This window comes from Artibeus jamaicensis, unplaced genomic scaffold, assembly GCF_021234435.1.
Source record: "Artibeus jamaicensis isolate MK-2021 breed Jamaican fruit bat unplaced genomic scaffold, CSHL_Jam_final contig_3290, whole genome shotgun sequence".
NCBI lineage: Eukaryota > Metazoa > Chordata > Mammalia > Chiroptera > Phyllostomidae > Artibeus > Artibeus jamaicensis.
Window position 1 is genome coordinate 267,187 of NW_026521779.1, and position 10,979 is coordinate 278,165.

At 49.3% G+C, this 10,979-nt stretch overlaps 1 protein-coding gene across 1 annotated transcript; it reads left to right on the forward strand.

Annotated features, from left to right (window-relative positions):
- The first annotated feature begins 6,477 nt into the window (after positions 1–6,477).
- On the forward strand, positions 6,478–10,488 carry DNAJB1 (DnaJ heat shock protein family (Hsp40) member B1). The gene is made up of 3 exons (XM_037145840.2): positions 6,478–6,763; positions 8,224–8,804; positions 9,108–10,488. The coding sequence occupies exons 1-3, from the start codon at positions 6,553–6,555 to the stop codon at positions 9,336–9,338; spliced, it is 1,023 nt and encodes a 340-aa protein (XP_037001735.2). The 5' UTR covers positions 6,478–6,552; the 3' UTR covers positions 9,339–10,488.
- The last annotated feature ends 491 nt before the right edge of the window (positions 10,489–10,979 follow it).

Genomic DNA, 10,979 nt, shown 5'->3' on the forward strand with positions numbered 1-10,979 from the left:
TCACTACCACCGCGCCAGACTAACCCTGGCTGCGTCTCCGCCCCTCCCCTCCCTGCCGCGCGTCCTCCTCCAGCCAATCAGCGTGTACGGCGCCCACCTTCATCCCCGCCCTGCGGGATGGTCTGAGGAAAAACTAGCCGATCTCCATCTTAGGGATGGCCAACCAGTTTGCGGAATCCATCGAGGGGGCGGAGCGCAGGCATGACTGGACTAGAAAAAAGGGGCGTAGCCCGCACCAATCAAAATTGGTCCCCGGGCCGCGGGCCCCTTTCCCCGCCCCTTGGTGGCGTCGCTGTGGAAACCAAGGGAAGCGACGGTTACTGCAACGCCGGGGGCGGGAGCAAGAAGTTGAGTGACAGAAGGGCAACATCCACTAGGTGGGCAGCGAAGCTGGATGAATTCCGAAGTGGGCGGCCGCTGGAGTACTGGGGAGCAACGGGAGAGGCTAGGGGCTGGGAGAGTGGGCTGAAGTGCCTGGCTGGAAGGGACCCATATCTGTCCTGAATGGGAGGGGCAAGAAAGGAGAAATTGGCGAAAAGCACCCTAAGATTCTCCCAACCTTGCACCCTGGCAGGTGTCTTCACTGCAATGCAAGCTCCTGTTCCCCCACATTTGTCTCCACCTGCGCTGTCGGGTAAGGTCACCATATGAAGCTGGCAATATGGTCACCTTGAAATATGGCTGGCCCAGTTTAAGATGTGCTGTATAAATGTCAAACACACTAATTTCAAAAAATAGTATGAAAAGTTTTTTAAAATGCATAACCTTTTATGTTGATTACACCTTGAAATGATATTTTGGACACATTGGACTAAGACACATTACTAAAATTAAGTTCCCCTGTTTCTTTTAACTTTTTTTTTTAAGTCTATAGGCTTTTAAAAATATATTTATTTATTTTTAGAGAGAGAGGGGAAGGGAAGGAGAAAGAGTCGAAGAGAAACATCAATATGTGGTTGCCTCTCATGTGACCCCTACTGGGGACCTGGTCTGCAACCCAGGCACATGTCCTGACTGGGAGTTGAACCAGTGACTCTTTGCTTCACAGGCCCCTGCTCAATCCACTGAGCCATACCACCCAGGGCTCTTTCAACTTTTTTAATGTGCCTATTGGAACACTGAAAATCACAGACATAGCTCACATTTGTGGCAGGCAATTGTATACATACTACTAGTTCTACTGGACAGTGCTGGCCTGGGGTCCTGCCATGTTTTGTCATAAATGGGCTTGAGAGGTTGGATGCTAACACATACACACACGTGGTCTCATCATGCAAACACTCAAGACTTCAGGACAGGCTGAGTGGGCAGCACCTGGCACACTCCCTCAACTTTTCTTTCCTCCCAGTTCCAGGCCTGCTCCTGAGACATCATCAACAGTTGCACCCTTGTACCCAGAGACCTGACATCAGGGAGATAGGGAGAAGTCCTCTAAGGTACATCTCTGAATCATAGGGGAGTGGGGTGGGGTGAGAGTGAGTCACTGCTGAGCCCTTAATCATCCAGGTTCAGTTCTAGAAACTTCTGAAGCAACAGCTTTTGGGGACTACTGTGGTCTTCAGAAACTCACTATCTTTTTCAGTGTGCCTATGTGGACAAAACAAATGAAAGCACAAAGTTGTTTTAAAACTGCACTTTCAAAAGCACCTATCCTTTTCTAGTTGTAGGACTCATCGTATCTTGAAACCTGTGTCCCAACAGGCGTCCTTGCTGCCCTATTTAAGGGGGACAGGGGAGTACTCCAAGGCCACAAGTTAAAATCCTACCAAATTGAATTACTTGAGATGTCTAATTGTGAGTTGTTGAGTGTGCAGGATTGAACTCTAAAACCTAGCTACATTTTGCTACTTTGCCAGTTCTAGAGATTTTCATTTTCTCTGGTGTGGTCTAAGTAGATGCATCTTCCATATCACTGGGTTCCAGCTAGATAATGTGGTGTTGTTGCCAAATAAATGACATTGTTGAAGAGACTGCACACACATTTCTACAGACTTGGAACATTCTGGAATTCCTTTTTTGAGACTGCTTTCCTGAACTGCACACTCATTCAACAGGAACCAAATCATTTTGTGAATCTACTGTGCTGTGTGCCATCAAAGGCATACAAATAATTTCCACCCTGTTCACGCATAAGAGGCTCATAGGAAGGCAGGAGCAGCTCTCCCAAAGAGAATTCTTCCTTAGTTTTGACAGTTAGTGCAGGAGTGAGGACCCCCTGTTGGCTTCATCTGGCTTCCGGTAACCGAGCTGTCAGCAAAAATCAAATCCACCCTTGAAATGAAGACTGGTCACTCAATACAGCCATTCAGGACACTGTACAGTAGCTCTGGCTGTGCCTGTCATTAGGGACAGATAAATCATGCTTGTGCCCTCAACGTGCCCAGCACAGTGGTGAATTTCTAACAGTGACAGGTAGACACATTTGGTGTTTCCTGAGCCAACTGTAACAAGCCCCTGAAAGTAGTTTCCAAAAGGAAAATTCCAGAAAGGTTTGCATTTGGCAGCGCTGAAAGATAAGAGGGGCCTCCTGGGGTCTCAGATTTGGGGAACAGTCATTTGGACATCAAAGATCTGGTATGTTCAGTTGTGTCTGACTCACAAGCTCCTTTTGTATTTCCCATGTGCAGGTAAGGTAGGATCTCGATTTTCCCAGAACCTGGTTTGGGGGAGCAGTACAGAGCTGTTTCAGAGAATGTGGGAGAAGGTGGAGCAAAGAGCAGACAAGCTAGGGCTGGTTAGCAACTTTCTGCTGTGTCAGGAGCCCCAGAGGGAGATCTCCCAAGCCCTGCCCTGTTTTGCCATTTTTAATCATTTTTATCATTAAGCCCATAGAATCTTCATTTTGTCTTTTTCAATGAGGTATATTTTACATACAGTAAAATTAATTTTTCTCAGTGTATAGTCTGAATACAGACAGCAGTATAACCACCCCCAGACAAGATACAGAGCATACTCGTCATCCCAAAAATTTCTCCTGTACCACTCAATAACAGGTCCCAGCTCCTGACAATCACTTTCTCCCCCAATACTTTTGCCTTTTCCAGAAGGTCCTATAAAATGGCATCACACAGTAAAGACCCTTTTGAGTCAGCCTTCTTTCACTAACAATGTATTTGAGGTTCATCTGCATTATTTCCAATATCAGTAACTTGTTTCTTTCTTTTTTAAAGGATTTTATTTTATTTATTTTTAGAGAGGAAAAGGGAGGGGAAAAGGGAGAAAAACATCAATGTCTGGTTGTCTCTTGCACACCTCCAACTGGGGACCTGGCCTGCAACCCAGGCATGTGCCCTGACTGGGAATCAAACTGCTGACTCCGGTTCACAGGGCAGCACTCGATCCACTGAGCCACACCACCCAGGGCAGCTTGTTTCTTTTTTATGGCTGAAGAGTATCCCATCTTGTTGCTGGATCAGTTTGTTCATCCATTCACCCACTGAAGGACATTTAAGTTTTAATGGCTTTCAGTAACTATGAATAAAACCTTGATAAACACTGGTTCATGAGTTTTATGTGAACATGGGTTTTTTTCCACAGCAGTTGTTGGGGTTTTTTTTAGATTTTTATTTATTTATCTTTAGAGGAGAAGGGAAGGAGAGAGGGAGAGAAACATCAATGCATGGTTGCGTTTGTGCGTCCCCTGCTGGGAACTGGCCTGCAGGGAACCTGCCTGCAACCTGGGCATGTGCCCTGACTGGGAATCAAACCGTGATTGTCTGGTTCGCAGGCCCGCGCTCCACAGCAGTTTTATTCAAAATAACCAAAATGTTCATCAGTGATGAATGGATAAACAAACCATGGTGTACCCATTCAATGGAATACTTCTCAACAATAAAAAGGAGTGAACATGGGTTTTTAATGAATACACACATGTATTCAGCCAAGGGTGGGAATGCTGGCTCATCTGGCAGTAGTGCTTTTGAATGCCTTTTTGATAAAAAGAGTGCATTTTTCTAAATTAAAGCTTTATCATTATCTCAATCACATCTTACACAAGCTGAGTGCTTTTCCCACTCTACACTTCAGCATCTTACTCCCTGGGTGTCCTCAAGCAAGTCACATGACCACTCAGAGCCCTGGTTTCCCCACCTGTAAAATGAAGGTAACACTAGGCCAAACTCCTAGGATTATTGCAAGGATTAAATCAGTTAATACACACTGAGCACTTGAAAATGGCTTGGCACATAGTAGGGCCATATCCATTGTTAACTGTTATCATAATGTTCATTTCCTGGCCTCTCTTACAACTGTATCCACATAACCCTAAGTGCTAAGAACAAGCAAGTTGTGAAAGATCACATAAGCAGTAAATAAGTAGTGTGTCCAGGAGTTCAAAGGGAGAGAAACATGGATCACCCCCAACTGGTGACCTTTGAGTTTGCTGGTTGGCGCTCAACCCACCAAGCCACACAGGCTGAAAACTCTTAAGAGCTGATACTTCTTCCTTAGGAAAACCTCAGTATTTTTTTTTTCTTGTGATGAGAACTTTAAAGATCTACTCTCCCAGAAACTTTTTAAAAAAGATTTTATTCATTTTTAGAGAGGGGAAGGGAGGGAGAAGGAGAGGGAGAGAAACATCAGTGTGTGGTTGCCTCTCACACACACCCTCACTGGGGACATAGCCCACAACCCAGGTATGTGCCCTGACTGAGAATTGAATTGGCAACCCTTTAATTTGCAAGCCGGTGCTCAATCCACTGAGCCACACCAGCCAGGGCTTATTTATGTAACTTTTAAAAAAAAATCAAACTCTTGCCCTGGCTGGTGTAGCTCACTGGGTTGAGCACAGGCTGTGAAGCAAAGGGTCACCGGTTCAATTCCCAGTCAGGGTACATACCTGGGTTGTAGGCCAGGTTCCCAGTGGGGGCAGCGTGTGAGAGGCAACCATACATTGATGTTTCTCTCCCTTTCTTTCCCCCTCCCTTCCCCTCTATCTAAAAATAAAATCAAACTCTTGTTCTCTCATTCTTGGTTCATGACCCTCTGCTATGCTGTACGGGTGGACACACAACCCAAACCCATCCTCCCAAATGCACCAGTGTGTATTCTAGTTCAGAGTCCTTACATGGTTACCCCGGGCTCAGTGAGCAGCCATGGAGGGCTGGAATCCCCCCAACTGGACCACAGGGAAGGCTAGAGCAGTCTTTCTCCGGAGTCCCAGGCTGCCAGGAAGCACATAGTTCTGCAGCTCCTCATTCAACAAGAGGGTTTGTTACCCCTTTGAGCCAGGGCTGTCCTGGGCACTTTACAAATGATGACTCATGTCTATAGTCATGTCAACTACAAAGTTCCATGAGGCGGGTACAACCCCCAACCCCCATTGTACAGATTAGGAAACTAAGGCCCAGAATGGGTCAGTAACCAGCCAAAACTCATGCAGCCAGGAAGTGCTGGAACCAAAAATGACACTATCTGGCTCCAGAGTCAATGTCACACTGCCCTGGCCCCTCGGCAGCCACCACTGCCTCCCGGCTCTTCCCTATACCCTTTCCAAGCAATACTCCTTTCTGAACCTCCTTTACTCATCAGTCCTGTCCTTGACCCCTGATCCCAAAGGGATCATGTCGCCCAAAAAGAGGAAACAGAGGCCATGAGAGGTTTAGGATACACCCATGTTCCCCCAAATCATAAAGGTAGTGGAGAGAGAAAAGGAAGCAGATACATTCAAAACAGCTAGGAATATTTATTATGAAGCGTCCATTACAACTGGGTGGCAAACACTGTTCAAGGTTCTGGAGAACCAGCACTGACAGAACCCAGTCCCCGCCCTGGTGGGGATCACGGGCTGAGAGGCAGGTGTCCTCTAGCATTAAAATCAAGGAACAAAATAACTTCATATTTATTGGCACGTGTTCTCGAGAAAATGGTAAAGTGCAAAGCCTGAGGAGCAACAGGACTGGGGAGACCTACCTCTCTGGGAGGTAAGCTTTCGTCCCAAGCCCTCGCTTTATAGGGACCTGTCTGGTGAGGACATAGACAGTTTTGGGGTTTCCAAATTGCCCCCTCCCCACTGCCAGAAGAAGAGGGTGGGTGGATATTTTTATTCACAGAAAGGGGAATGTGGGGTAGAGAGAGGTTAAGCAATTTGCTCAAGGTCACCTGGCAAGACCCGACTCGGTGAGTTGCCGGCGCGCAAGTTTACGTTCTTCACAGCAGCTTGTCGTGGCAAGGTATGGGAAGGTGTGGGAAGCACTGCAGGCCCGGTCACCTCGGGCGGTGACACAAGTTTGGGATGGACTATCCGAGGACGATGGGCAAGGCCTCTGTCCCCAAGTGCGCGCGAGCCCTGGAGAGGCGTTGCAGAAGGCGATGCAGGAAGAGGCGTGACCACGCGCGGGCTGCCGTTGGCAGCGCGGGCCCGCCCCGGAAGTCGCGCGCTGAGGGCTGGGAGGCAGCGATTGGTCGTTGTGGTGTGGAGGGCGTGGCGGAAGGTTCTGGAGAGGGCCGGCGGGCTCTGGAAGCTTCCGCCGGACGGGTATATAGAGTCCGGGACGGGGCGGCGGCAGCGCGGGGGGAAGTAGACAGGTTGGCGGCGGGCCGCAGGCGGGGGCCATGGGGAAAGACTATTATCAGACGCTGGGCTTAGCCCGTGGCGCGTCGGACGAGGAGATCAAACGGGCCTACCGCCGCCAGGCGCTGCGCTATCACCCGGACAAGAACAAGGAGCCCGGCGCCGAGGAGAAGTTCAAGGAGATTGCCGAGGCCTACGACGTGCTCAGCGACCCGCGCAAGCGCGAGATCTTCGACCGCTACGGAGAGGAAGGTTCGTGCGCGCGCGGCTGGGGGCGCGACCTCGCCGTTTGACAGGCGGGGAAAACGAGGGTCCGCAACTCGGCCGCGGAATCCCGGGGGGAGTGGGAGGGAGACGCCCAGTGTAGCGAGCAGTCCCCGCCCTCTAGCCACCCGGGCCTACGCCCTCGGGTAGGCGGCCTCCAGATGGGAGAAGGAACCCTGGCCGCACCACTCACCCAGAAGCTTCTAGCACGTCTGGGGCTGCCCCTCCCTGGGTGCCTTCACCCGCCTCCTTGGTTGCGGGTGCAGACAGGGAGGGGGACGGAGGTTTCTTCGGATGTTGGCGTTGCAGGCCTGCATGTCCCGGTTGACCCGGGAGAGGTTGGGGGCCATGCCGTCTGGGAATGCAGGCCACGGCTTCTGACTGAGCACCATCTGAGTGCAGGGAGCCTGCAAAGGGTAGTGCCAGTTTTCGTCCACCTTCCTTTCGGGTTCCTGGGAGGGTAGAGTGAGCTAATCCCTGTGAAGTGCTTACCCAGCCCAGAGCCAGGCATGTAGATGGCAGCCAGCGCCCACTTCGGGCTGTCCAGGTACAGAGATCTCAGGGGCTCGCCACTAACGCAGCCTTCCTGGGTAGCCGTCCTCAGGGAAAGAAAAAGCAGCTTTCTTGATTGTCCAGTTGCGTATGGATAATGCAAATGGGTTTCGGTGCTTGGTGTTAAGAAATTAGGTGGTTTTTTATATAAGGATGGTGGCAGTTTGTGCCAGGGTATGAGAATTTGAAAATAACACGAGTATGGTTTTTACCAACATTTTTTTGTTCTCCCCACATACATCTCCAGCCCTGAAGTACTTAAGAGTGAACACCGAAAGCTGACCCTAGAATGTTCTTTTTTAATCTAGCTTTTTAGTGAATTCTTTTAATTTGTTGTATCATTGCTGGAGGGTGAGTCAGTGAAGAAGTGGCAGGATCTAGGTGGCCCCTAGAGAGGATCATCTCAGAGTTTGAGCCCCCTTGCTACAGTCATGCCAGACTAAAGCACTGGATGGGGAGTCTGTTTCTGGTACTGTAGTGGGAGGCAAAAGCTCAGGCTCCTCCTTGTTCTCTAACACACCAAATAAAATTCATCTCTTGTGGCTCCCAAGCTTTTTTTTTCCCCTTAAGGAAAGTCCCCAGGCAACCATCTGACTTCTTTCTTTTTTCTTTTTTTTTTTTTTGTAAATATTGAATTATTTGGTAGTCAAAAAGTGAATTCCATTTGTAAAAAAGTAATTTAATCCTACTCCCAAGTTATTTTAAATAATTTTTAATATAAATTTTATTTAGTTACTTTTCAAGTACATTTTTTTTTTTTATCTATTTCTCCCATCCCACCCCACACCCCCCCCCCCGCCTGGTCTCCCCACTCCCTCCCATTCCCCCCCCCCCCAGTCCTCATCTCTGTGTCTTTCATACTTGTTCCTCTGACTTCTTTCAATTCTGTCTTTCAGGCCTAAAGGGCGGTGGCCCCAGTGGTGGGAGCAGCGGTGGTGCTAACGGCACCTCCTTTAGCTATTCATTCCATGGAGACCCTCATGCCATGTTTGCTGAGTTCTTTGGTGGCCGAAACCCCTTTGACACCTTTTTTGGACAACGGAATGGGGAAGAAGGCATGGACGTTGATGACCCATTCCCTGGTTTCCCCATGGGCATGGGTAGCTTCACCAACATGAACTTTGTCCGCTCCCGCCCTGCCCAAGAGCCCACCCAAAAGAAGCAAGACCCCCCTGTTACCCACGACCTTAGGGTCTCCCTTGAAGAAATCTACAATGGCTGTACCAAGAAGATGAAGATCTCCCATAAACGGCTGAACCCCGATGGGAAGAGTATTCGCAATGAAGACAAAATCTTGACCATTGAAGTGAAAAAGGGATGGAAAGAAGGGACCAAAATCACCTTCCCCAAGGAGGGAGACCAGACATCTAACAACATTCCAGCTGACATTGTCTTTGTTTTAAAGGACAAACCACACAATATATTTAAGAGAGATGGCTCTGATGTCATTTACCCAGCCAGGATCACCCTTCGGGAGGTAAGGCATTAGTCAGGATGGTGTCTGTGGAGAAAGAGGTGGTTGCTTTTCAAAGCAGTTTGGTATATGTTTGACAGATATTTCTGAGCACTTGGTGCCTGCTAGACTTGGAAGATGCAGCAAGAACAAGGCTAATCAGGACTCCATTTTCCTAGAGTTTCTGTGCTGGTGACTTGGGTAGATCTGGAGCAGGGTCTTAGCTGCAGAGGTCTGATGACTCCTATCCTACCTCCAACAGCCTCTGGACAGGATTGGAACTTCCTAAGGTACCCTTCATCTAATCTGTCACTTTTCCTTTTCAAGGCTCTGTGTGGCTGTACTGTGAATGTCCCCACTCTGGACGGCAGGACCATACCCGTCGTGTTCAAAGATGTCATCAGGCCTGGCATGAGGCGAAAAGTTCCTGGAGAAGGCCTTCCTCTCCCCAAAATGCCTGAGAAACGCGGGGACCTCATTATTGAATTTGAAGTAATCTTCCCTGAGAGGCTTCCCCAGACATCAAGAACCGTACTTGAGCAGATTCTTCCAAAATAACCACCTGTGTTCCCCCAAGGACTGACCAGGGACCTTTCTAGAGCTCAAGGATTTCTGGACCGTTCCACCATTTGTGGACCCATGAGAGGGTGGGAGGGCCCAGGGAGGGCTTGCGTACTGCTGAATGTTTTCCAGAGAATATATTACAATCTTTCAAAGTCGTGCATTAGACTTCAGTGGTTTTTCGAGCGATAGGGCAACAGGTGGTGGTGATAGCAGGAAACAGTATTCCCGTCTGCTCCACTGGGTCCTGCAGCCCTCCTGGGAGGGGCCCACCCCTCCTCCTCCAGGCCCTGTGCAGAGCTGAGAGGCAGCCCTGCAGCTGGACTTGAGCCCTCTGTCATCCCTTTGCTTGCAGCTGTTAGGTGATGTTAGCCTGCCGTCCTGGTTACCAGGCCTTCCCTGTATACTCAATTTCTGTTGTGTGACCAGTTCGTGTTTTATTCTGTATTTGTCTCCATGTCTTGCTCTTCCTCTGAAGAAACCCATCTTTCGCCATCTCAAATTGAGAATCTAGACTGTTTTTGCAGAACTACCTGGCCGTGACCACAAGTGATACCTCTTGGTCCAGCCTCAGTGAGTGAGAGTGACTTGCCCAGCCACCTCTCTCCCTGGAGAGTCAGGAGCCCTTTCAACCTCTGGCTCTGAGGCCAAGTGTGCTCACATAAGGTCCTTTCCTGTAAGGCAGTCTCCGGCACACCAGGGCTTCCTAGTGGCCCAGGTTTTGGGGGGGGGGGTTGTTTTTTGTTTTTTGGTTTTTTTGACTAATGGACTCTGGACTCTTTTAAAAGGATCTGATCCTTTTGAATTTTGCACAGCCCTAGATATAATCCCTTTTGATAAAAGGGTCTTTGCTCCTGATTATAGGAGCACTGTGGAACGTCTGTAAATACATTTTTATAATTCTGTGTAAAGTTGGTGTACACCCAAATGAAACCAGTCTACGGCTGCTGCTGCTCTCTGTACGGGCCCGTGATGGAATTCAGAAGGAATGGGGTGGGGGGCGGCGTTGGAATGAGTGTTCCCTGAAAGACAGTCTGGTGCTCAGACCTTTAGACTCATTGTTAAGTTGCCACTGCCAACACAAGACCAAAGCGTGTGACTTGTCAATGTGCAGCGTGACAGCATTAAAGACTGATGCTAAACCTCAGGGGAACAGTCTTGCGACTCTGTTTGAGGGCTCTGCTGACTGGGACTGGGGTGGGAGCTTGGCTATTCCTCCAGACAGCCTGGGCTGGAGGTGGGGGCTGGGTTGGAGGCAGGATTCCTCTGTGAAACAACTCTTACCAACCCAGAGTTAGCATTCAGAGACTCCAGCGGATTCAGAGCTTGGGTTTTTCGTGTGTGTGTGTGTGTGTGTGTGCGCGCGCGCGCGCGCACGTGTGAAGATTGGGGCCCAAGTGAAGCATTTCCCCTTCCTGTCTTCCGGGTCCCAGAAGGCAGTGTGTGTGTGTGGTCTGCCCTCTTAATCATACTCCACTCCTCTTGCTGGAACAGGCTGGGTGTCAGGCAGGTCCTGGCCAAGCCTGACCAGGAGTCTGCCAGATGCTGGCTGCCTGCCCTGGAAAAGAACATTTCCTGCTCTCACTATTTGCAGGCCACTGAAGCTGATTTTACTTTGTAACTTTTTTATAAGGAATT

Coding starts and splice junctions, on each gene's coding strand:
- DNAJB1 (XM_037145840.2), top strand. CDS start 6,553: ATGGGGAAAGACTATTATCAGACGCTGGGCTTAGCCCGTGGCGCGTCG. Junction 6,764..8,223: donor CGACCGCTACGGAGAGGAAG/GTTCGTGCGCGC, acceptor TCTGTCTTTCAG/GCCTAAAGGGCGGTGGCCCC. Junction 8,805..9,107: donor CCAGGATCACCCTTCGGGAG/GTAAGGCATTAG, acceptor TTCCTTTTCAAG/GCTCTGTGTGGCTGTACTGT.